At 40.0% G+C, this 27,384-nt stretch overlaps 1 protein-coding gene across 2 annotated transcripts; it reads right to left on the bottom strand.

Moving 5' to 3' along the window:
* Positions 1-1,546: 1,546 nt before the first annotated feature.
* LOC128635420 (peroxisomal succinyl-coenzyme A thioesterase) lies at positions 1,547-27,384 on the bottom strand. Of its 2 annotated transcripts, none has more exons than XM_053688361.1 (11): positions 27,261-27,384; positions 14,144-14,340; positions 9,332-9,431; positions 8,305-8,495; positions 7,718-7,875; positions 7,041-7,160; positions 4,530-4,612; positions 3,564-3,654; positions 3,282-3,362; positions 1,991-2,129; positions 1,547-1,873 (listed from the first exon to the last, which is right to left on the bottom strand). In XM_053688361.1, coding segments are annotated over exons 1-11 (1,284 nt in total). In that variant the 5' UTR covers positions 27,263-27,384; the 3' UTR covers positions 1,547-1,751. The 2 variants fall into 2 exon arrangements, with proteins under 2 accessions (XP_053544336.1, XP_053544335.1); XM_053688360.1 differs by lacking the exon at positions 27,261-27,384 and adding an exon at positions 14,467-14,553.

Raw genomic sequence — 27,384 nt, 5'->3', positions numbered from 1 at the left:
ACCGATGTAGACCAGGGTGACCTCCTGCGGAGGTTGACTATCATCTCCTTTGTCTTGCTGGCGTTGAGGCAAAGGTTGTTTTAACTCACACCAGTTGACAAAGCGATGACCTCCTGAAATTCCTGATCGTTCACTTCTGATACTCATCCAACAATGACAGTATCATCATAGAACTTCTGCATGCGGCACCTGCTACTATTATGCCTTCCACTTTATGGAAGACACACATATGGGTGTGATGTTCTGATATCCACAAACTTTTGGGAATATACTGTATTAGTGTTATTGTATATATTAAAAGGCAACACCGTGTTAATGCAATCAGTTAACATATGAGAACGTGTGAACATAAAGCATTGTATCATTTCACTATGCATCATGCAATGTGGCTGAGAATTCATACGTATTGTGTTAGAGTATTTATCATAGGTTTAACATTATAGCACTGACTCATAGATATAGTGCCTCCTATTGGTAAAAACTTAACAAAATTTGTAGCACTCATAACACAATTTAATCAGTGAATGTTACAGGACTTTCTTAAAACAAACAAACAAAAACAATACTGATTTACATATTCATTTGGAGAGCATTTTCTGTTCAGTCTTAATAATGTGTTCGTACTCGATTATACCCCTAATATATGAATTTGCATTTTATCCATCCATCCATCCAGTTTCTGTACCACTTATCCTACACAGGGTTGCAGGAGAGCCTGGAGCTTATCCTAGGGAACTCGGCCCACAAGGCAGGGGACACCCTGGACAAGGGAGCAATCCATCGCAAGGCACAATCACACACACACACACGCACCCATTCACACACTACGGACAATTTGGAAATGCCAATCAGCTTACAAGCGCATGTCTTTGGACTGCGGGAGACATGTATGGAGAAATAACAGCTGATTGATTCAGTCAGTTCTGTTATCGAAATTTCTTTTAATCAACGTCTTTTTATTATTTTATTTGCACATTTAAAAACTTTGTGCACCATCATCTGCATAAAGTGTACGGAGGGGGAAATAACTATTGGACGCATCAACTTTTTAAAAAATAAATATATTTCCCATGACACTATTCACAGGAAATTTTCACCAGACATCAATTACTATTAACTCAAGAAATCTGGAAATATAAAGAACTCAGAACATTAAAGTCCATAAATAAAGTTATGTGTAATAAAGGGGAATAACACTAGGGCTGCACCTAACGATTATTTTCATAATCGATTAGTTGGCCGATTAAATCGATTAATCGGATGGGGGCAAACTTTCAGGTTGGTAAAAAACTAACGTGTTCCATTTGAGACTATATTACCTTTCTAAAATTTATACACTAGACCAGTGGTTCTCAACCTTTTGTGAGCTTTGGACCCCTAGCATATTTCGAACAATCCACAAGGACCCCCTCACTCCAAACAACAATTGTAGGCTATATATTAAACTGTCATTTCTGTATATGTTGCTTTATTTTAATAATATTTAGCCATTAATAATATTAAGATTAAAATTGAATCAAAACATTTCAAGATTTTATTTGGAACATTTTATTGTTGTTTTAATTTGACTCTCTGAATTATCCTTTGTTTATTTTATCCATCAATGCGACACTTGAATTTGTCTACCACTCAGGTTTTTGCAAATTATCATTTCATTTGTAGTGGTAGTGAAGAAGTGTGACAGACATTTTGAGAGTTATTCTCTTTTTTTTCATTATCAATTACACAAAGCAAAACAACTTCTCACACCACTACAGTCGGGCCTGTGGACCTGCATAGCAGAGGTGTTGGCGTAAAAAGTCCAAAATCTTCTCCCATGAATCTTCTTGTGCATATGCATGCAGTCTGGTCTGACCACCCCAAAGCATCACCACTGTGACATCACACACACACATACACACACTCAGAGTATATACTATACATTTCATGCTGATAAATTCATGATCAGCTGGTGTTATGCATGCAGATTACTTCACATCACTACACATACCCTTCTCTTTGCCAGCAACCATGAAGTTGGAGGCTCTGTGGTGTGGAGTGTACGGTGGCTCAATTAGGTGACCTGCACCAGGATAGATCAGGATCTTGAGCAAGTGCCGATTCCCAGCCTTTTCAGTTATTCTCTCCATCTGAGGTCAAACAATGGAAGGTAAAGAGGTTGCAAATGACTGATCACATATGGCAGTTATGTCCAAGTCAGTTTTTAAAGTGATATGCTGGCTGTCAGTCTAAGGGACTCTGTAACATGATGTTACCATATACTATACACAGTGATGTGATAATGTACAACTACCATTTTAGGGAGGTGTACTTAATAGGTGGCAGTATATACTCTCTACAGTGGATATTAAAGTCTACACACCCCTGTTAAAATTGCAGGTTTTTGTGATGTCAAAAAGTATTTGCACCTATTCTGATTTCTTCTGTTTTTGTGAACAGTTGCAATCAAAATTATTCAACCCCCATTGTAAATCAGGTTTACTGTCAAAATCTACAGACTTCCAGATGTTTGCAATGAACAAATCAAACAAAATCAATAGTTAAGAAATAAAAAACAAAAGAAATAATTCAACACAATGGATGCTTCAAGTGGTTTCCTCAAATTCAACTGAAAATGCAACTTATGATTTCTCTAGTTTTAAAATTAATCTCATACTAAATAGTTTTAAAAATTAAAACAAAAAGCAAAGATAAAACAAAGGCAACCTGAGTAAAAAAAAAAATATTTTTTAAATGACAACTTTTTTGCTTCAATAAGTAACTATCCAATACCAACTGGACCTGTATGAAAATGTGTTTGCCCCCATATTTACTAATTCCTCAAATCTATGAAACTGATAGTCTCTACCAGAAAGATTAAGGGACCACCTCTGAACTATTTATTATAATCACTTGCTTGATATTGAGGTTTCACAATTAATTAAACTTACATTTTAATTCATTAAAATGTAAAACAAAAGAAATGCAGACACTTTTAACATCAAGTCTGAAATTGAAAACACCCGAACCCTACACCCCCTTCCTTTTCCTGTTAAATGTGTCATACTGGAAGACAAACACTTTGCTTTGCCGATATTGGCATATTAAAACTTAAAAACGTGATACATTACGGTGAAGTTAAAGTTCTGAGGTTTGCCAGTAAACCCAAGAGAGGAACATCCAAACACTAAATACTGTAGAGTTTTGTAATATCAAAATAGAAAAAGCAAACAGATCGTATCGCAGCCCTATATTCTACGCAGACACGCAATGAATGGTGTAGATCTGTGTGAGCTTCTTACATCTTCAGCTGACTCCAGTGTGGCCCAGTTCTGATCATCATCACCAACAACCAAAAGCAGTGGACATCTTATCAGGCCAACCTGTGTGTTTTACAGTGCAATACCTCATTATGGGTTAACATATGCAAACACAAAAAGTGTACACATACAGAGCCACAAACTAACATACACACCCAGTTGCAGGAGTATTGTGAAATAAATCAAATATCAATAAATGGATGAGTAAGATGCGTTCAGTCTAAAATCTAGGATGCTACAAAAATGCAGGAGAACGTTTCTTACATCCACTTTCTCGGCTGGATCTGTTGGGATGGGCAGCAAAAGGTCTCTCCAGATGACCTGATTGTCCATTATACGCACTTTATGAAACAGTCTAAAAATAATTAAAATATTTTAAATATACTACAACATTTAAGTGGCTCCAAATCATACGCACACCTCCAACAATTCATTAAGTACTGCATGTTTAAGATTACAACAAACAGTCAGTAATATCACACCACCAGGTCTATAAAAGCTATAAGATAGATAGAAGATCTGTGTGAAGTCATGTGTGTGTTCACTCTGATGTAATAACAGAAGATTTATGACATTTTACTGCAATGAACAGAAGTCACAAAGCCTCTTTTGAATAAAGACCAGATTTTAGCTCAGGAACTAGAGTCTTGTTTTTTTCTTAAACTTTTCCTGGTAATATTTAGTCTCAGCTTTCATAAAAGTACCAACATTGTTGTAAAATTCAAACATGGGATTTCAAGTTTGCTTCAAAAGCTGTGTTTAGTTGTGGACGTTACTGAGCTTCTTCTCTCTTTGTCTCTCTTCCTCTTGTATTATATTTTGTAGCAAAGAAGGTCTTTAATGAACAGCTGTGGGTGCAGTGAATAATGCAATTGGGTCAAAACTTTAATGTCTTGTTACTACTCAATCAATAAAAAGATTTTACTTTAGATTTTAAATATCACTGGTGGATTAGGACATCTGTACCCAAGTGTATCGGCACAAGTGGTAAACTTGTCTAATGACGGAATAAACATTTCTAATTATTTGAATATTATCATGACATGTATTGTTGTCGGAGCATTTTAACAATTTAATCTTTTAATAAGCAATATTCTAATTCATTTAAGCAAATCCCATCTACAATCTGAAGTATAGAGATAATATTGGGATGTACAGGAAATAGAGAGTTGCTAAAAGTGCTTTGAAATGATGCAGCAACACACATACAAGTATTTGCAGTGTACGTACCTGCTTAACCATTCATAGACTTCAGATACAGTATTACGTAGAGGAGTGACGTGACTGCCGCTGATGCTTATACAACACTGGGGCTGCAACAGAAATTACGTGTGAGAGTGTTTAAAATTCGTATTTAGGAAATAAAAATACAGACAGCAAAAAATAAATTGTTCTCAGAGTAATGCGTCCCTGATCTGAAGCAATGCAATAGTCATAATATTTACATTACATTGGCGACGGTCGTTCCGGAGAGGGAGGAGCTAGGACCGGTCTGAAAACTAAATTTAAAATCTAAAAACGGCTCAATCCTCCCCTTATGGAGAGGCCCGTCCCAAATCATGGAGGTTGCCAAGTTGCAGGTGGAGATTTCCAATGTTTTCTCGCATCTACCCGGTCACGCTAATCTTACAGAACACCACAATGAGATGCCTCTGACAGTGGTGGTACACAGTCACCCCTACCGTTTGCTACAGCACAAAAAACAGGTGGTTCAGGATGAACTCCAGGCCATGCTCGACAGTGACAGTGATGGATGATTCAGTCAGGTTTTGTGTTGACTTCAGAAGAATCAATGCGGTGTCTAAATTTATCACATATGCAATGCCTTGTATTGACGAACTGCTCGATCGGTTAGGTACGGCTCTCTTTTATTCAACACTGGATGGGATAAAGGGATTTTGGCAGATCCCCTTGACTCCAAGATCATGAAAAACCCTTCCTTTTGGGTTGTCCTCGTGGACAGAATCCTCTGTCTACATGCTGCGTATCTAAATGACATTATTATCTATAGCAATGATTAACAGCACATTCAGCACCTGATGGCTGTCCTGAGATCACTGAGATGAGTGGGACTCAGCCGAACCCAAAGAAGTGTGCGACTAGACAGGTGGAAAGAGAGTATTTGGGCCTGCCGAGAATGGCTGGCTATTATCGTATGTTTGTGCCTAATTATTCGGATGTCACCCAGCCCTGACTGATCTCACTAAAAAATGGAGCACCAGATCTGGTCCAGTGGATGGAGCTGTGCCAGAAGGCTTTCACTCAGGTCAAAGCTGCACTCTGCGGTGGACCACTCAGAGGCAGGCAGGCCAGACGGCTCCACGGCCCGAGTCGGGTGGTGCGGGTATGTGGAGAAGGGGTGTGGTCGTGGTTCATCATTTCCGATCCAACCCAGGAGAAATGTTACAGACCTGTAAAAACTCAACCGGCAAATTCAGATCCTGCCAGACACACCACCTTTTATTCAACAACATATGAAAAGTTCCTGCTAACAAATTATATTAGGGCAGTGGTAGCTTAGTGTTTAGGATGCTTGACTTCTGATCAGAAAGTTGTTAGTTCAAATCCCAGCACTGCTAAGCTGCCATTGTTGGGCACTTGAGCAAGGTCCTTAACCCTCAACTGCTCAGTTGTATAAATGAGATGAATGTAAGTCGCGCTGGATAAGGCCGTCTTCCAAATGCCATAAAATATTTATGATATGGCTGCTAATAACATTATATTTATTTTTGTTTAAAACTAGACCCGTATGTACATTCGCCTTCCACTTTATTAGGCACACCTGTATCTCATTTATCCAATCAGCCACTCTTGTGGCAGCAGCACAATGCATGAAATCATGCAAATACAAGTCGAGAGCTTCAGTTAATGTTCACATCAAACTTCAGAAGGGGGGAGAAGTGTGATCTCTGTGTGAAAAAAACATCTTGTGTGCAGAGGATCCGCAGGCTGAAACACCTTGTAGATGAGAGAGATCATAGGAGAATGACCAAACTGGTCTGAGCTGACAGGAAGTCCATAGCAAATCAAATAAATAAGCAGAAAAGCATCTTAGAATGAATAACATATCAAAACTTGAGGTGGATGGACTACAACAGCAGAAGACCACATCAGGTTCCACTCCTGTCAGGCATGAACAAGAATCTGAGGCTCTCATGGGCACAGACCAGGTAAAAAGACCAGGTGATTTTTTTTATTCTAATCTTCAACTGTCCAGTTTGGGTGAGTCCGAGAACAACCTCAGATTCTTTTTCCGGGCTGATAGGAGTGGAACCCAATGTGGTCTTCTGCTGTTGTAGTCCATCCACCTGCTTCAGCATACCCTCTATATTCATTCATGAGACATGCATAATTTAATAAAATCAGGTGTAGAAAAGATCTTTACTTACTTTAACAATTAGATGTACTTTTTTACTTTGAACTTTATTATTGTATAAAATTTTGCTATAAAATTATGCTTAAAAAATTATATATATTTTTACATTTATAGTTAATTCCCTAATATCTAGATGTGTTAAACAACTTATAACATGGGACCTTTGGTGGAAGACCACCCAGTTTTTAGGTGAGCAAAAGTATTGGAACAGATAGACATCAATATCTTTTAGATAGACTTAACAGTCGAGTTAAAAGTAAATTAAAGTAAATAACAATATTTGGTTGAATATCCCTGTGGAAAGAGGAAAAGCCCATCACTATTATTCTTTTTATCTGTTTATGGTATGTATAATGCTAAATCACCTTGATGACAGAGGACTGAGCAGCCATAGAAAGAGCAACAGAAGCACCGAATGAGAGGCCCAACAGAGCCACTCTGTCCCTTAGCACCATGGGATGCTCCTGTATGATCTGATATGCAATCTACAAAACAGACACAAACACCAACCTGAGATCAAGTATGAAATGAAATGCACTAAGCAAAATGTTCACAACTGCAGAAAAACATCCATGTGATCTATGTGCATAAATGGTGGTGAGCTCTTGAGATTGCGGCTTCCATCTTCAGGGAAGCTTTCTCCCAAAATGCCCTTTTTATTCAAAATATTCTCCAAAAACAAAAATGCATATGTAAATAGTAGATAGAATGTATGTCAACCAAGTAACAACAGTAAGGTACATCCTCCGTTGTGGCACAGATGCACACAGGAAACATTAAGTAGTTACAGTAGGCTAAGGACATCAGACTGGATGTTTTAATCCACTCTGCCACCTGTTTTAATATAACTATGTAAGTCATTATTGCACTGTGATGATAAACACAGGGTGCCGTGTGGTCAAAGAGATTTCAGTGCAATGACTAATATTCAAACTTGGACAAAAACACCTGATTTATTTCCACAGGAGAAGTCCGTTTTCTTAATAAGTTATAGTATGTATGTGCAAATCATGAGACCATGAGGGGCTTTGTGTTGAATTACCTCAAAGTAAGATACACTAACGTCTTTTATTTCATCTGGAGTCAGATACTCCAGAGCAAACGCGACAAAGCCATGTGAGGCCAGCAGCGCAGCTCGATACTCCACCAGGCCTCCTCCTCCTCCCCACATGTCCAACACACCTGGAAATGGGCCACGACCTGGATGAACAGAGAGCATGGTAGTTATAATCACTTATTACTAAAATAATATAATATTAGTAGTGATAGTAATAACTAATCTTCATCATTATCTTTCTGTACTGTACATACCTTTTAAATTTACCTAGGGTTTTTATAAAGATCATATGGGGTAGGGGGCAGCATGGTAGCTCCCGGGTCTCTGGTTTGATCCCGAGTTCAGGTTACTGTGTGTGTGAAGTTTTGCATGTTCACTTTGTGTTTGCATGGGTTTCCTCTTGGTTCTCAGGTTTTACATTTATACTTACTCGCTTGGCTGATGCTTCTCTCCAAAGCAGCGTACATATGAGACATGATACAACTGAACAGGTCACAGTGGCAGTTGGTGACACTGAGATTTGAACTCACAATCTAACTCCTACACAGGACTGAGTGCTTGTGCATGTGTACCTGGAGGGATGAACAAAGTTCCTCGAACTCCTTTCTCACGTACATCGACCCTCTGCACACCTGGAGCCGTGTACCATCTTTCTATGACGATGGTCACTAACGGTGTGAGCTGGATAAAATCCTGAGCCATGTGTCCATCATACACAGAAATGTGGAATACCATTGGTGTGAGGACATCTCGCTTTCGCAACCTAAATTACACAGATTGAGATTAATTAGACAAGTGCACAAGGTTTAACTGTCACATGCCCTGAATGGGTTTAATTCAAACCTCAACAAGCAGGTCAATAAATGGTATATTTAACAAAGGCTTAAAACAAACAAATCATACAACGCAGGACCCAATAAAATGAAAACTAAAACAATTATTTAGCCCAGTAAAGGTTTGAGAACTCGTTCTCTACAGCACCAAAATAAGTTACAAGTCCATAAAGTTCTCCACAGCTAATGTCTTTATAGCCTTTAATTTAACAGGGTCAATAGAATGGGTAAAAACCATGATATAAAATAAACAATACACAAAATAGATATAACTTTCTATTCAAACAATTCCTGACCTGCACAGTATTAAACCTGCCTGGTAGTATTAGAACAGATAATCATCCTGGCTGCCGGTAACGGGAAGTTAAGACTCGGCCACAAATAGATCCATCAACAACATGATGACCTCAAACATACACCCACATAAAGACATATATTGTGTGTTTCTGCAACCATTTATGTTTTAAAATGACGGTCCCAGTTTCTGCATTAGGACATGTGGACTGAACTGAAGACGGTGAACAAATGAATACAAAGGAGCATGAAAAGTTCTGAATGAAGGAGAAAGAATAGACTTAAAACCCTGTTCCGTCCAGAGAGTCCTTATAACTGTTCATTGTGGGAATGTTGTGTTTTGCTTAAAAAAATGCTCTAGTTTAGAAAAATCTTTTTCATGTTTTAAGCATTAAGTGTTCAAATAAAATAGAATTGCCATATATTTACATTATCACTTATTGCGTAATAATAGTGGTGTAACGTGACATACCTCAGTCCTGTTCGGCTGCCTGGTACTGGCTGCAGGCTCCACATCAGTGCCATGGACTCCACACCTGTATACGTGCCTCCCACACTGGAGTCCTTTGCCACTGCGTACACACATGTTCACATACAGCAATCTCTAAAGACTGTATGACTGTGCTTTACTGCTGAATTTACATGAAAATTGATGATCTAATGAAAATGAAGCTTCTTCATGGAAAGATTGAAGGCAATCATTTCTATTTATAGAAGTACTGCATATTTCCTCCGAAAGTTTAGTGTCATTTTAACACATATGAAATGTTTGCCGGTGTCAACATTTCCCTCGCATGTTCTATGTAATCCAACTTTAACCTTAATGAAACTAAATACTGTGATCCTATGATATTATGTTTTTATCATTCTACCCACCTGCTTCAGTTTTACAGTGCTCTGAAATGAGCGTCTGTTTACGTCTTGTTGTATGATACTAGACCTCAGCTAATATTAACTGTATTTGACTGACTGTTTTGTGACCAGCACTCATGCGAACTTAATCCAAACTTCATGCTGAATTGCAGCTTCCTCTCTTCTTTCTGTATATTACACTTACTTCTGGCCAATTGTTTGAAAATCAGTTCTGTTTCACTTGTATATGATTGTTGAATCCATGAGTAGCATTATAGCGTGACTGCATTCTGCTCTACTTTTAAGCTGCATTGTTAATGCCTAATATGTACTTGAGGTGCAGGATTAAGCACACTGTACATATGCAAACTTTACAGTTTTCTAAAACATGAGCCCTGTTCTGCTTGGATTAGTTTTACATTGGGATGTGGGATAATGTAATTATTACCAGAGCATCTCCCTCTTGGGTTTTAGTACCATCTGAATCTGTCATATGAATCAATTTTATGGCCTGGGCCTACAGGCATCTTTAAAGTTTTATGCTGTTGTTTACCTTCAGTGAAATGACCAGTATGAATAACTCCAGATTGAATATACCTGTACAAATGAACTGGTTGATAAAAGATGTGTTATGACATGTGGAAAAGGGGTTTCTTTTTTTACTTCAGTATACAGACACTCCAAAAAGCATTGGGCAAGTTTAAAAAGCAGACTAATAAAATGCAGACAAATACTTGTTTAATAAGTGATGCTTGAGACCAATCACTGATCACCACTGTTTCCCAAAGACCAGTCACTGATCACCACTGTTTCCCAAAGACCAATCGCTGATCACCACTGTTTCCCAAAGACCAATCACTGATCACCACTGTTACCCAAAGACCAATCACAGATCACCACTGTTACCCAAAGACCAGTCACTGATCACCACTGTTTCCAGGCTCTTGTAATATCAAAACAGGACAACTGTAATGCACTACTCTCAGGCCTCCCAGCAAGCTCCATCAAACCCCTTCAGATGATTCAGGATGCAGCAGCACACCTCGTCTTCAACCAGCCCAAAAAGACACAGGTCACACCCCTCTTCATCTCCCCCCACTGGCTTCGTGTAGCCACCCATATCAAATTCAAGGCCTTGATGCTCACGTACAAGACCTTGTCTGGAACAGCACCCTCCTACCTCAACTCTCTCCTGAAGGCATACGTTCCCTCATGCAATCTGCGATCAATCAACGACCGACTCTTAATAGTACCTACTCAGCGTGGCTCAAGGTCCCTTTCCAGAACCTTCACACTAACTATCCCTCAGTGGTGGAATGAACTTCCAATCTCAATCCGGACCACAGAATCTGTCACTATCTTCAAAAAACAGCTAAAGACCCACCTCTTCCGTGAGCACATAGCTAACCCCTAAAACTCCAACCCCACATTATCCTTTAAAAAAAATAATAAATAAATAAATAATAAAACTTACTCTGGGCCCTTACACCTCTACTCTACACATTTCGCTTTTCTAGAACTCAATTAAAAGATCTTGTATGGTAGCACTACTTGTATTGTTCCCCACTTGATATACAGTGAGGGAAAAAAAGCATTTGATCCCCTGCTGATTTTGTACGTTTGCCCACTGACAACGAAATGATCAGTCTATCATTTTAATGGTAGATTTATTTGAACAGTGAGAGACAGAATAACAACAAGAAAATCCAGAAAAACGCATGTCAAAAATGTTATAAATTGATTTGCATTTTAATGAGGGAAATAAGTATTTGACCCCTCTACAAAACATGACTTACTACTTGGTGGCAAAACCCTTGTTGGCAATCGCAGAGGTCAGACGTTTCTTGTAGTTGGGTTACAGATCTTCTCCAAGTCATTAAGGTTTCAAGGCTGACATTTGGCAACTCGAACCTTCAGCTCCCTCCACAGATTTTCTATGGGATTAAGGTCTGGAGACTGGCTAGGCCACTCCAGGACCTTAATGTGCTTCTTCTTGAGCCACTCCTTTGTTGCCTTGGCCGTGTGTTTTGGGTCATTGTCGTGCTGGAATACCCATCCATGACCCATTTTCAATGCGCTGGCTGAGGGAAGGAGGTTCTCACCCAAGATTTGACGGTACATGGCCCCGTCCATCGTCCCTTTGATGCGGTGAAGTTGTCCTGTCCCCTTAGCAGAAAAACACCCCCAAAACAATGTTTCCACCTCCATGTTTGACGGTGGGGATGGTGTTCTTGGGGCCATAGGCAGCATTCCTCCTCCTCCAAACACGGCAAGTTGAGTTGATGCCAAAGAGCTCCATTTTGGTCTCACCTGACCAGAACACTTCCACCCAGTTGTCCTCTGAATCATTCAGATGTTCATTGGCAAACTTCAGACGGGCATGTATATGTGCTTTCTTGAGCAGCGGACCTTGCGGGCACTGCAGGATTTCAGTCCTTCACGGCGTAGTGTGTTACCAATTGTTTTCTTGGTGACTATGGTCCCAACTGCCTTGAGATCATTGACAAGATCCTCCCGTGTACTTCTGGCCTGATTCCTCACTGTTCTCATGATCATTGCAACTCCACGAAGTGAGATCTTGCATGGAGCCCCAGGCCGAGGGAGATCGACAGTTCTTTTGTGTTTCTTCCATTTGCGAATAATCGCACCAACTGTTGTCCCCTTCTCACCAAGCTGCTTGGCAATGGTCTTGTAGCCCATTCCAGACTTGTGTAGGTCTACAATCTTGTCCCTGACATCCTTGGAGAGCTCTTTGGTCTTGGCCATGGTGGGGAGTTTGGAATCTGATTGATTGATTGCTTCTGTAGACAGGTGTCTTTTATACAGGTAACAAACTGATATTAGGAGCACTCCCTTTAAGAGTGTGCTCCTAATCTCAGCTCGTTACCTGTATAAAAGACACCTGGGAGCCAGAAATCTTTCTGATTGAGAGGGGACAAATACTTATTTCCCTCATTAAAATGCAAATCAATTTATAACATTTTTGACATGCATTTTTCTGGATTTTCTTGTTGTTATTCTGTCTCTCACTGTTCAAATAAATCTACCATTAAAATTAGACTGATCATTTCTTTGTCAGTGGGCAAACGTACAAAATCAGCAGGGGATCAAATATTTTTTCCCCTCACTGTATCACTTTGCTTGTATTTCCTCATTTGTAAGTTGCTTTGGATAAAAGAGTCTGCTACATGAATAAATGTATGTATAATGTATGTTTCCCAAAGACCAATCACTGATCACCTCTGCTTCCCAACAACCAATCACTGATCACCTCTGCTTCCACACAACCAATCACTGATCACCTCTGCTTCCACACAACCAATCACTGATCAACTCTGCACCAATTACTGATGACGTTTAAGAAGTAAATTATAATCTATTGTTTTCTATCATGATAAAACCATATTTGATTCTATTTGTTTATATCCTGTTAAAATCTTCCTTCTTCATGTACCCTAATTTGTCAGCTAATGTGCCAATGATCATTAACCCTCTTACCCCGTATGGCCGAAAAACCGGCTTGCCCGTCTTTGATCTATTCCCATAAGGAAGATATAGCGGCTTTACAGTGTAAACGTTATCCCCGTAAGGCCGGTGTACCGGCATTACTCTGCTATGATTCCTTACTTATTTAATTATTATTATTTAACCCGGAAGGTTGATGACATCATGACGTGATTACGTTATTACGCCGGCATTGCGGTGAACATCCGAAACCGAAACTGTTAGAGACGCAAAGTCTCCTGATTCAGACCCTGATCCGTCTTCATCTTCAGCATCAACCAGTGCGACTGACACTGCAGGGGTCTGGAGTCATAACGGGACCATTTCTGTGCATTCGTGAAAACACTACCTGCTGGTCTGATTATCACCAGAAACTTGACTTTTGGCACTAAAATGCATTTATTTATTTATTATTTACTTGAATTTATTCAGAGGCATTGACCACACTGATGCTCGTATGGTACTTGTAAATGAGTAGAAGGATTTTAGCGAGCATTTTTCGTCATTTCTCTTGTTAAGAATTGTGCTCTAAGTGGAGTCAAAACACTGAACTGCTTCATTTTCAAAGTAATATTACACAAATACATTATTATTAGTTGTTTCAAGGCCTAAAAATGTTCAAATTAAAATGTTGATTTGGGGGCCAATTTTGGCCTGGGAACTCAGGGTTGGCGTGCTGTTCCTACGGGGAATATAGGGCTGTGGGACATAATAATGTGGGAACTAAGGGGTAAGAGGATTAATAATAATAATAATAATAATGGAAAAAATAGTCAGTTTGTATTAAAATGATGTGATATATCAAAGTTTTAGTGTGACAACCATGTGTACATCATGAAGATGCCCTCTATTAATTAACAAACACTGATTGAAATCCTATCCCTTAGGAGAGAGAGAGACAGAGAGAGAGAGAAGTTTCAGTTTGTACCAGTCACAGTGCCCTGTCCGTCGCTCACATAGTGTCCAAATGCTTCCCAAAAGTCCTTGTCCTCCGACTGATGCAGACAGTGAAGGGTCACCTCCTGGTTCGGGTTTAAATTTGTCACGAAGATCCGGAGCTTTTCGTCCACGAGTCCCCGAGTGGGCTCAATTGAGAGCGAAGGGCCCAGGCAGCTCGCCACCATCCTGCTCAGAGCCCCGAGAAGAGAAAAGACACGACGTTTTAAGTGCTTTTTGATGACAAATAAACGCCATTTCTGAGGCCATAGAGTCTCACAGACGCTCTCACTACTTTAAGCCTGGGGAAGTCACCTGTTCACGGCCAACATTTTACAGGCTCGTGCCTGTTTAAGCAGAAAGTACGCTTCACTTTTTGCTCATACGCGAGGAGCAGTGTACATTATGCGTGATGCAAATTTCATCATCGGCAGAGTACATGCGTAACGGGAAGTTCGGATCATTTTACTGACTCGGATCTTTGAATCACGTCCAGCAAAATGAACAAATCTTTTTCCAAGTCATTTTATTCATTTCAGAAGAATATAATAAAATGTTACATGTTAAATTCCCATACACATCTAGTACTTACGCAAATGTTGATCACACTTGGAATAAAAAAATAAACTATAAAAAAAATAAACTAACCAAATTGTGAGGAAACAGAAATTATTAATTAATTGCTTAGCATTAGGTCTTCAGGGTATGCAGTCTGTTAGTTCACCTCACCTCCCGATCAGAGTCGTTCTTACTTTTGTCACGTCTCATTTGTGACATCTGTTCCCCGGAAACAGAAATGATTAGTTCACGTCTCAAATCTTCGGGTTCGAGTCGTTCGTTCATTATGTGACCGCCCCATAGGCTGAAGGCAGTGGGGCTGTGTCATGATGAACGAACGACTCGAACCCGAAGGCTCAAGACTTGAACTAATCATTTCTGTTTCCGGTATTGCATGGTGCTTTGCCTGTGGGGTGGCTCTATCAATAGGGGCATGGCTGGCCGAAATGGTGGCCACGTAGACCCAAACTGCACAGCGAAATCACCAGTGTTGATTTAACACCCACAATGTTGAATGCACATCCTACAGTGTTTATATAAGTCCATTGGACTCAAATAAACACTCTGGGTGTTAATTCAACAGTAGGGATTTTACTGTGTGTAAAAGAAGCCAACCCTGCTGAGAAACATTCCTGTAAGAACTTCAGGACTGTAGCTATTGCGCAGTTTACTGGGTCTCACTGGTGTTCCTCACACCACGATAAAAAAGTTGCTATGCATACAATTTTCTCATGGTGCTCTAGCGTTTAACATGGTCTCCACAACCTTGGTTGCAAGGTGTGAACTGGTGCCCCTCAGGCACCAGGTTCACAGTTTCCATAGTTTCGGCCGAGGGTGAAAAATCAACCCTCTAGCTTGAGACAATCGATCCCTGCGAACGGGAATCTCTCAGGGAGTGCCATCCAGTAGAGATCTCATCCATTCATTTTCTATACCGCTTATCCTATAGGGTCATGGGGAACCTGGAGCCTATCCCAGGGTGCATGGGGCACAAGGCGGAGTACACCCTGGCCAGGGTGCCAATCCACCGCAGGGCACAATCACATACACATTCAGTCAGCCATTCATACACTATGCACACTTTGGACATGCCACTCAAGGGAACTTCCCTGCTGTAGGGATGAAGAACCTGCAACCCTAAGGACCTAACCCTAGGTAACACATTTTCTTACACTGAGGGTGCAGCAGTCTGCTGCTGAAGGAGCTGATCAGGGACCCTAATGTCTCATATAGGGGGTGAGAAGAATTGCCTATGATTGACACCAGCTTAGCTAACATCTTCCTCTCCCCCACCAACTCTATGCTGCCCAGAGGGCAGACCAGGACAGAGTTAGCCCTCTTAACCAGTTTGTTAAAACATTTCCTGTCCCTCTCTGTGCTCCCAACTCCCCAGAAGACTACTGCATAGAAGATAGCAGATGCTACCACTGTGTCATAGAACAATTTTAGCAGAGTCCTGCACACACCAAAAGACCTCAGTCTCCTCAGCAGGTGGAGATAACTTTGGCCCTTTTTATACAGAAAATCTGTGTTTATGGACCCGTCCAGTTTATTGTTTAGGTAAACACCCAGGAATTTATGTCTCCACCCTCTCAATGTCAACATCCTGAATGTTCACCGATGGAGACTGGGGTGGCCTCCTGCGGAGGTCGACTACCATCTCCTTTGTCTTGCTGGCATTGAGGCAAAGGTGGTTTAACTCACACCAGTTGACAAAGTCAGCGTGACCTCCCAGAATTCCTGATCGTTCTCTTCTGATACTCACCCAACAATGACAGTATCATCATAGAACTTCAGCATGCGGCACCTGCTACTATTATGCCTGAAGTCCGCTGTGTACAGGGTGAAGAGAAAGGGAGCGAGCACTGTATCCTGTGGTGTTCCCATGCTGCTAACCACTACATCAGACATACAGTCCTGGAGCCTCACATACTGTTGTCTGTCAGTGAGATAGTTGGTGATCCATGCAGCCAGATGGCAGTCAACTCCAGCTCCCAAAAGCTTCTCCCTAAAAAGTAATGGCTGAATTGTGTTGAAAGCACTGGAAAAAATTTTTTAAAAACATGATCCTCACAATGCTCCCAGTATTCTCCAGGTGTAGCAGTGATCTGTGCTCTAGATAAATAATGGTGTCATCAACCCCTATGCCTGGTCGGTAAGTGAACTGTAGAGCGTCTAGCTCTGAGCTCACCAGCGTTCGTAGCTATTGCAGTACAACCCTCTCCATGGACTTCATCAGGTGAGAAGTTAAGGCTACCAGTCTGAAGTGGTTGGGATCCATAGGATGCACAATTTTGGGTACTGGAACCACACAGGAAGTCTTCCACAGTACTGGAACTCACTCCAGTGTGAGGCTCAGGTGAAAGATATGCAAGATGACCTCACTGAGATGATTTAAGTTTTTTAATTAAGTCTGATGTATTTAAGCAGTCTGGAGCTGATTCCATACAGGCCTGGGATCTTTCTTGGCTTGATCTTCTTCAGCTCCTAAGAAAAAACTATTAACCACGTTAGTTCTGAGTATTGCATATTACATCACAGCTTATCTACACTTTACTGTAAAGACGCACACATAAACACAAACGCTTACCAGCAGGAGGGTGTGCTGCAGAGTCATGATACTTGACACTAGTTTCCAAACTAGTAGAGACATCCTTTAAGTCCATGATCTTTGGGGCGTGCACATCTATTCCTAGTCGAGCACTAGATCTCTCAAACGCAGACTGCTTTAAAGGTGGTACATAAAAATTTGTGCCATTGAAAACGACTTGGAACAGCACCAATCTTCAGATGATGACTAGACACAAACGTGCTGGCTCTGTGAATCACGAACATCGACCGTTCTTCCTTCCTTATAGCACATATCCACTTCTTCCTTTGATTTTCATTTGATGGAAGATCATGAAAGCTTAAATATGGTTGTTTTTGTTTTGAATTATTGCACTGAGGCACACTACAGAAAGACTTGTTTCTGTTTTCAGCCATCGCTACTACCAGAAGTCAGATTACGGTCATTCCTGGAAGCAACAAATGCGGATGTGTGAAATTGGCCTATAGCAAACTTGATGAGAACCACATTTCAATGTGACATGCGTGCTGGCATTCTGTGAGATGTGGTTACACACAGCAGTGCCCGACACAGTATACGTCTATGGACGCAGCCATCACACTGGTGGGATTCTCCATTTTTCATCAAGACAGAAAACTAAACTCTTAAGAGCAGAGTTGGAGGTGTTTGTTTTATGATTAACACTTGTTGGGGCATGGACTTTACAGTTTTAGCAACACACTGCTCCCTGGAGCTTGAACTGCTTACGATTAAAGTGCACTTTATTCTGTCATTGTACATCACTGTCTCATTTACCATCACATCACAGCATCATCTCAGCCTTAATGTCCAATATGTTTGTTCATGTCAGTAAGTGCTTTTACTGTCAAGGTTTAAATCTGAGCCTCATCACAAGCATTTCAATGCCCAGTGTACCCAGTGTAACTGTGCAAATGTCAAATAAATGACTCTTGTCTCTTGACTTGACTCTTGAATCATTGCTATAATGTTAAAACCATGATAAATACTATAAACACAAATATGACGTGTCATCCACATTGCATGATGCATAATGAAATTATATAATAGTTTATGCTCACACTATCATATGGTAATTAATTTTATAAACATGGTGTTGCATTTTAACATACACAATAACATTATACACTATATTCCTAAAAGTTTGAGGACACCAGGAAATCACACCTATATGTGTGTCTTCTACAAATTGTTGCCACATGGTGCACACAATTGTATATGTCTTTGCAGCATCACAGTTTCCCCTTCACTGGAACTGAGAGGCCCAAACCTATTCTAGCATGACAGTGCCCCTGTGCATAAAGAGAGGTCCATGAAGACATGGTTTGTCAGGTATGGAGTGGAAGAACTCAAGTGGTCTGTACAGTGTCCTGATCGACTCGGCTCACTTTTTGGGGGCTTTCCACTATGGATATTACCTGGTATTTTTTTTAGTACCACCTCGGTTGAGTATCCAGACGAGCCAAGCCGACACTAAATGTGAGCCATGCACTGAGAGAGTAGGGAATTCTCCTTAACGAGTGGTTCTGTATTGTGCTTGAATAAATGTGTCATTTAATACATACTTTGTGTATGGTAAAATCCCATTAATTGAAAGTTATGTACCATTTATTACAGATAAAATTACAACAAAGGTTTCTGTCTTAGATTTTTACATCTCGTTTTTTACTGATTTCCAAACAGACATTTATCGAAGTCATTTATTGACTGACTGGCTGGCTGAATATAATTTAGTCATATCGAGCACTATGTAGGTTCTAGAACACGGTTATTTTACATCCTTAATAGGGTCCATGTTCAGTGAACAGGAAAGGTGTTTGGAATACAGCCTGACCGTGTATTTGTACAGGACTTCGATAATGCAACATTATTCCTGCGTGAAGGCGAATGGAAGATGGCACCCACGTTGAGGTGGCACTAAACTGCAGTAGAAAAGCAAGCTCAGAAAACTAAAGTGAGCCGAGTTGAGTCAAGTCAAGCCGTACCTTGCAGTGGAAAATTGGCTTAAGGTTCTTGTGGCTGAATGATCACAAATCCCCACAGCCATGCTCCAAAATCTAGTGGAATGCCTTTCCAGAAGAGTGGAGGTTATTATAACTAAATCTGAACTGTGATGTTGAGAAAGCACATGTGGGTTGTGATGGTCAATGACCACAAACTTGGTTCAAAATTTGATGTGAATTTCATGATTCATTAATTAGGATAATATAAAGGAATAATCAACTTTATTTGTATAACACCTTTCATACAACAAAATGCCGCTCAAAGTGCTTTACAATAAGGAATTCACAGTGCTTCACATGAAAATAGAAAAAAATACTATTAATGTCACATAAAATTGAAAATAAAAGCAGAATACTAATAAGATAAAATATATAGCTTAAATTAAATTATGAAAAAAATTAACTTTTCCACGATAGTCACCTGTATAGCTGTGATGTGCAGCAAAAGGTTGTTGAGCTTCACAAAATGGGAAGTGGCTATAAGAAAATAGCACAAGCATTGAAAATGCCCATTTCCACCATCAGGGCAATAAGGCTCATTAAGGCATGTGGGGTGGGAAGGCTAGCCTATCTGGTCCAATTCCATAGAAGAGCTATTGCACCTACCTAAACATTGTTGCACACTGAGACCCCTTCATATTCCCTAATGGCAGTGGCTCTTTCAGCAGAATAATGTGTCCTGCTACACTACAAAGATTGTTTGAGGAACTTGACAAAGAGTTCAAGGTGTTGACTTGGCCTCAAAATTCCCCAGATATCAATCTGTTCAAAGAACTGTGGGATGTGCTGGACCAACAAGTCTGTTCCATGGAGGACCCACCTTGCAACTTTATCATCATCATCATCACCACCACCACCACCACCACCTGTGGCCCATATCAGGAAATAGGCTGCTAACAAGATCTCTCCTGCCATTTCGATCCTGGGCCAGTCATTCCAGTTGTCCTTGGGTGAGTCTATGTCTCTTTATGTCTGCCTCCAGTTCGTGTTCTTTGGTCAGCCCCTTTTCCTTTTGCCCTGTGGATTCCAGGGGATGGTTTGTTGTTCTAAGCTGGATGTAGGTTTGCGGAGGGTGTGGCCAATCCACCTCCAGCACCTTTGGAGAATCTCTACTTCTACCAGCTGCTGTCCCATTTGCTGCCAAAGGTTTTGGTTGCTGACGGTATCAGGCCAGCAGAACCAAAAGGATCCTTATGAGGCAGATGTTAATGAAGATTTGGATTCATTTCATGGTTACAGTGGTGGTGACATGTGACAGCAATCCTCCTTGCTACACATGTATCTGTACTTGGAAGTCGTAGGTTGTTTGTCCACCCTGGATCACTCTGCAACTCATCTTTTTATAGGTGTTACTAATGATTTTGGTGATCTTATCCAGCAGCCCGTAGTGTCCCAACAGCTTCCAGAGGGTCTGCCTGTCCAAACTGTCAAGCACCTTCTCATAGTCAATGAAACTGACAGAGAGGTGATTCCACTCCAGTGACTGCTCCAGGATGATGCACATTGTTGCAATCTGGTCAGTGCAAAATCTATCCTTTCAGAAGCCAGCTTACTGATCCCGAAGCTGGGGGCCAACCATATAGCTAATCTTGTTTTGAGGACTCAGTTGAAAACGTTACTTGGTATTGATTAGTGTTATTCCTCTGAAGCAGAAGCTGAGGTCAACTTTTTTGGGAGGTTGATAAGGTAGCCCTTCTTCCACTCTGCCGGGATGCACTCTTCTTCACAGATTTTGCAAAAAAGGGGGTAGGGCATCTTTACAATGAATTCGGCATCAAGCTTGTTGTCAATGTTGTTGGGTCCTGTAGACTTTCCGGGCCTCATGCCTTGCGGCTCGCCACCTTTGTGGGAGTGCTACAATCAATTGGCAGGTCACTGATGGCTGGTTGGATGTCTGGTGGGTCTTGTGAAGCTAGTCTATTCAGCAGCTCTTCAAAATACTCCACCCATCTGCTTTTGGCCCTCCTTTTCAGGTATTGTCTTTCCCTCCTTGCCCCTCACAGGCCTCTCTGCCATGCTGTATTTTCCAGAAAGCTTCTTGATGGTAGCATATAAGTCTCTCATGTCTCCATGCTGTGCTGTGTCCTCTGCTTCTGCTGTCAGTTCTTCTAGGTAGTTTCTCTTGTCTGCACTGATGTTACTCTTAATGCACCTGTTTGCTTCTGCCTACTCGTCCTGGGCCTTTAATTTTCCTGCTCATGTGGCTGTTGACATATGCCTTATTCCTCTTCCTGTCCTCTATCATATCATCTTTACAGTCTCTGCTGAGATCCACTCTTATGGTTGTACTTCTTGAGGCCCATAACTTCCTTACATGTTGCTGTTACAGCCTCCTTCAGTTTTTGCAACATGTTGTCAATGGGCCTTTCATGCAATCCCTGCAGGATCTGGAACTTGTTGGAGAGTGAGATCATAAACTCTTCCAATTTGGTAGTTTCTTTTTGGACAGCAGTGTTCAAATGCTGTCATTGGTATGCTCCTTTAGTTTAGTTCTGCCTTAGCTTGAGCTTCAGTCTGCCAACTAGTAGATGACCTGTGGCAGCATCGGCTCCTCGCCATATGCACACATCTTGCGGAGATCTTCCGAATCTCTTCCCAATACACACATGGTTATATATTCTGTCAGCAGGTTTGGTGATACCCAAGTGGCTTTGTGTATCCATTTGTTATGGAAGAAACTCCTTCCAGTGACCAGGTTGATTGTGGCACATAGGTCTGCAAATCTCTCCCCAGTGTCATTGATCTCTCCCAGGTTTTGCTGCCCTATGACCTCCTCATAGCCTTTGTTGTCGCTGCCAATCTTGGCATTGAAATCACCCATCATGACTAATGTTATGACCTTGGTGGCTCTGGATAATGGTCAGCAATCTGTTGTAGAATACCTCTCTCATTCACCTTGCTGTCAATCCTTGGGGTGTAGCAATGTATGATGTCCATGTTGAGCCTTCTCGTTTTGGTATAAAAGCAAGCTGTGATAATTTGTGCCTCCCATCTGATTAGTGTTTTCTGGGTTGTCCTGGACAATATGAGAGCCACTCCATGCATATGGGGCACATCCATTTTGCCTCCCTGATTCCTAAAATTGCAAAGTTGTATCTTCCCATCTCAGTGACAACTTGCCCTGTTTTCCCTGCCTTGTACATGGTTCTGACTATCCATGTTCCAATGGTGGATGGTGGTCCTGGTAGACATGATAGTCTTCAGTCTGGCAGCTTCCATATGAATATGGTTTTCACTACCAGGTGTCATATTTTCTACTGTTAGAGATCCATACTCTCCCAGGGCTCAAATATTTCTGGATTGTCTCATGGATCACTCTCTCATGAGAGGGGGTGCTAGCCTCCTCCTTTCTCATCCTGCCGTGAGACCAGCAATGGCGGAGTTACCTCACAACTTACAGGACTTAAAGGATCTGCTGCTAATGTCTTGGTGCCAGATACTACAGCACACCTTCAGAGGTATTCTGGAGTCCATGCCTTTATGGGTCAGGGCTTGTTTGCAGCACAAATGGGACCTACACAATATTAGGCAAGTGGCTTTAATGTTACGGCTGATATATACATATAGAGCAGAAAGTACCATGAAGCAGAGAGTCAATTTCTGTGATGGTTAATTTTAGGTAGATTTCTTAGTTTCAGTTATACTTTACCAATATTATGTAATCCAATGCCTATTAATGGTGAAACAGGTCGTTGTGATGCTTTTATTATGGGTCATTATTCGAGTAAATACATTGACATATTTCTTTCTAAATCTGAAGATCAGGGAAGAGGCTTATGAAAGCGTTTGACAAATTTTTACAACAGCCAATTGGATTTCACACAGTGCAAATAAAAAGAAACTCAACCTTATCTTATCATATTGAGGGATTAACTGGTTCCAGGCCCTGGGTTGTTTGTTACGGAGGTGCAAAGATTTCTGGATATCCAGCATACATGAACATGTTCTAAAAACATACAGGTAGACAGATTGACTGCACTTAATTGCTGCAAGGTGTCCCATCCAGGGTAAATTATCCTTCTTACCACCCAGTGTTCCTGGGAAAGGCTCCACATTGGATAGGATAAAGCAATTACAGAAAATAAATGAATGAATGAATGAATGAATGAATACCTTTTTCTAACCATTGAAATCCGTTTAAAGCCTCAAAGATTTATAGTAATACAACAGGGCGACCTCTGCTGGTGAAGCAGATGTGATTACCCATACAAATTTATGATGCTCATTAATTACATTGCTTATATTTTGATTATTAGACCTTTATTTTTATGCATTTTATATTGCATATTTTGCAACAATATTTTTGTTTTCTTCTTTCTGTCACTGAAGGTCCCAATGAGTACAGTGGCCTCTGTCATCCGTAAATAGAAGAAGTTTAGAACCACCAGGACTCTTCCTAGAGCTGGCCGCACGGCCAAACTGAACAATCGGGGGGGGGCTTAGTCGGGGAGGTGACCAAAAACCCGATGGTCACTCTGACAGAGCTCCAGCTTGTCTCTGTGGAGAGAGGAGAACCGTCTAGAAGAACAACCATCTCTGCAGAACTCCATCAATCAGGTCTGAATGGTAGAGTGGCCAGATGGAAGCCACTCCTCAGTAAAAGGCACAAGACAGCCCACCTGGAGTTTGCCAAAAGGCACCTGAAGGACTCTCAGACCAAAGATTGAACAAAGATTGAACTCTTTGGCCTGAATGGCAAGCATCATGTCTGGAGGAAACTAGGCACCACTCATCACATGGCCAATACCATCTTCCCATACCATCATACCATTTTTCAGCGGCAAGAACTGGGAGACTAGTCAGGATCGAGGGAAAGATGAATGCAGCAATGTACAGAGACATCCTTGATGAAAGCCTGCTCCAGAGCGCTCTGGACCTCAGACTGGGGCAAAGGTTCATCTCCCAACAGGACAACGACTCTAAGCACACAGCCAAGATAACAAAGGAGTGGCTACAGGACAACTCTGTGAATGTCCTTGAGTGGCCCAGCCAGAGCCCAGACTTGAACCTGATTGAACATCTCTGGAGAGATCTGAATATGGCTGTGCACCGACATTCCCCATACAACCAGATGGCGCTTGAGAGGTCCTGCAAAGAAGAATGGGAGAAATTGCCCAAAAATAGGTGTGCCAAGCTTGTAGCATCATTCTCAAAAAGACGTGAGGCTGTAATTGGTGCCAAGGGTGCTTCAACAAAGTATTGAGCAAAGGCTGTGAATACTTATGTACATGTGCTTTTTTTGTCTTTTATTTTTCATAAATTTGCAAAGATTTCAAACAAACTTCTTTCATGTTGTCATAATGGGGCATTGTTTGTAGAATTTTGAGGAAAATAATGAATTTAATGAATTCAATATATTAAGTTCATCTGCTCAGTTGCCAATTGAGGGCGCTATGACGTCACTCTATGACGCTATCACTCACTATAGACATGCATGTGAGTATGTCCCATAATTTACCATACATATGAAATAAACATATAGTCCCCTTTGTTTATTTATTCATTTGAATATGAGAAGAGTTTCATAGTTTAGAATTTCAGCATTTGTTTCCTGGTACTTATATGTAGATGTGTTAAACAACATGGAACATAGCACATTTTGTCATGTCATACCAGCCAATTTGTAGGTCAGCAAAAATATTGGGACATGTGACTGACAGGTGTTTGTTTCCCAGGTGTGTCCTGTTAGATTGATTGTTAAAACAATAAATAGCTCTGAACATCTACTCTTGGTTTTAGCCTTCAGTTTCACCTGTGAAGACTGCGTTTATTGTTTAAACGGATAATCCTACATGAAGATCTGAGAGCTGTCTATGGGAGAAAAGCAAACTAATCTGAAGCTGAGAAATTCAGATTCAATTTGAAGCTGAGGGATGAATCAGAGGTAGTGCACAATCATTGGGCATAGCCAATACAATATGGAATGTCCTGAAAAAGAAATAAACTTCTGTTGCACAAAGCAACAGACACCGAATGATTCGGCCAAGGAAAACAACAACGGCTGCTGACAAATATTTTGAGAGCTGTGACAAAAAACACAAAAACAACAGTCGGTGACATCACCTCCAGCATACACACAGCAGGGATGAAGGTATCATTATCCACTGTTTGAAGAGGACTTTAAGAACAGAAATATGGAGGCCAAACTACAAGATGCAAACCACTCATCAGCAGTAATAATCAGAAAGCCAAATTGGAATTCCGAAAGAAATACAGAGATGAGCCACAAAAGTTATGGTACCAAGATTATTAATTATTAATTCAACAACATATAATAGACTGTCCCAAATCAACTCCGTAAGGAGAGTGTACCATTTCCTCTAGCAAATAATCAACCCTTTATATTAACAGCAAATGGCCCATATTAAAAGCTCCTAAACCTTTAAGAAATCTAAGAAGCTTGGGCTCTCACACATTTTTGGAAATTACATTAGACAAAATGTACTGTTTTCATAGGTTTTTATAAAGTACCCTATATTAATATTGACATTATGTTCTTTAACTTAAATATAATCGGTGGAAGTATTGGTGGAAATTAGCATTTCTGTGAAAAAAAACAAACAAACCTTACCCATTAAGTAGTATTAGTTATTTGTAAATCTGTGAGCCATCAGAAAGGATCTGTTTGCAAGAGGAAACATTTGTACAATAAGCGGTAAACAACAGCTTTCTGCTAACTGAGCATGCTTTAAAGTTATTGCAGTAATGGATGGAAGACACCAGTCATGGTGAATGAATATATACATATACATATATATATATATATATATGTATATGTATATATGTATATATATATATATACATATATATATATATGTATATATATATACATATATACATATACATATATATATATATATATATATACATATATATATGTATATGTATATATGTATATATATATATATACATATATATATGTATATATATATACACATATATACATATACATATATATATATATATACATATACATACATATATATATACATATACATATATATATATGTATATATATATACATATATACATATACATATATATATATATATATATATATATATATACATACATATACACATATATATATATATATATATATATATATATATATATATATATAGATAGATAGATAGATAGATAGATAGATAGATAGATAGATAGCGAGAGGAAGAGAGATAGAACTTGGCGTGGAAGCGTCAGGAAATCTCTGCACTCTGCATTGTGTTAATTAACTGATTAGAGCTCTTCTCATGTCAACATTTTTGTATTATAAATTCTTTATTCTAATTTTTTGAGATACTGTATTTTTGATTTCCATGAGCTGTAAGCCATAATCATCAAGATTAAAACAAAAAAAAAAAAAGGCTTGAAATGTTTCACTTAATGTGTAATGAATCTAGAAAATATGAAAGTTCCACCTTTTGAATTAAATGAGGGGGAAAAAAAATACTTTTCCACGACATTCTAAGTTTTTTTAGATGCACCTGTACATTTTCGAGTCAGTTTTCGAATCATTTTAGATTCCCAAACATTAGTTTTCCAGCACAAATTTACAGAAAAATGTTTGTATGTCATTAATGAAAGCAGCATATTATGGTAAGAGACCACGTTTCAGACCAAAAACACATTGAAGGCTGCTGGGCTTTGCTGCAAAAATAAGAAGCAAGTGTGGCAGTCAGAGTCTCCAGAAGAACTGTGGCTGGTTATGAAAAATGCTCAATCAAACTTACAGCTCATTTCCTTATAAAACCGCACTAATTGTACCAGAGACTACTATTTTTATTTTTTTGTCACACTAAATATTAACTTTGTTTCATTTACTGCTGTTTACGTTTTGTTTTTTTTAATGTAGAAACATTTAATTTCATTATTTTGAAGGCATCTTTGCTCTACAGCATTTTGCTGGCTCAAATTTTGCCTATTACCTGAAGACACTTAACATAGAAACAGAAACTCACATATTCAATTGGAGAAAGAAAAATAAGACACCAGCCGTGAGTGAGAAGAAGCAAGGGTCCAGGTTAATTCGTTCCGTTCCACCACACGAGATCCACACAGTTTGAGACGTCCCAAAATGCGATC

Source organism: Ictalurus punctatus, chromosome 19, assembly GCF_001660625.3.
Source record: "Ictalurus punctatus breed USDA103 chromosome 19, Coco_2.0, whole genome shotgun sequence".
NCBI classification, from domain to species: Eukaryota; Metazoa; Chordata; class Actinopteri; order Siluriformes; family Ictaluridae; genus Ictalurus; species Ictalurus punctatus.
Note: the sequence above shows the minus strand (reverse complement) of the source record. Positions and strands in the feature narration are given on the sequence as shown.

Bases quoted from the DNA above. Each gene is read 5' to 3' on its own strand.
- LOC128635420 (XM_053688360.1), bottom strand. The intron at 7,161-7,717 runs GTAATTCAACAC...TCTGTTTTGTAG, and splicing joins TTAGTGTATCTTACTTTGAG to ATTGCATATCAGATCATACA. The intron at 2,130-3,281 runs GTAAGAAGCTCA...GTTTGACCTCAG, and splicing joins CACTGGAGTCAGCTGAAGAT to ATGGAGAGAATAACTGAAAA.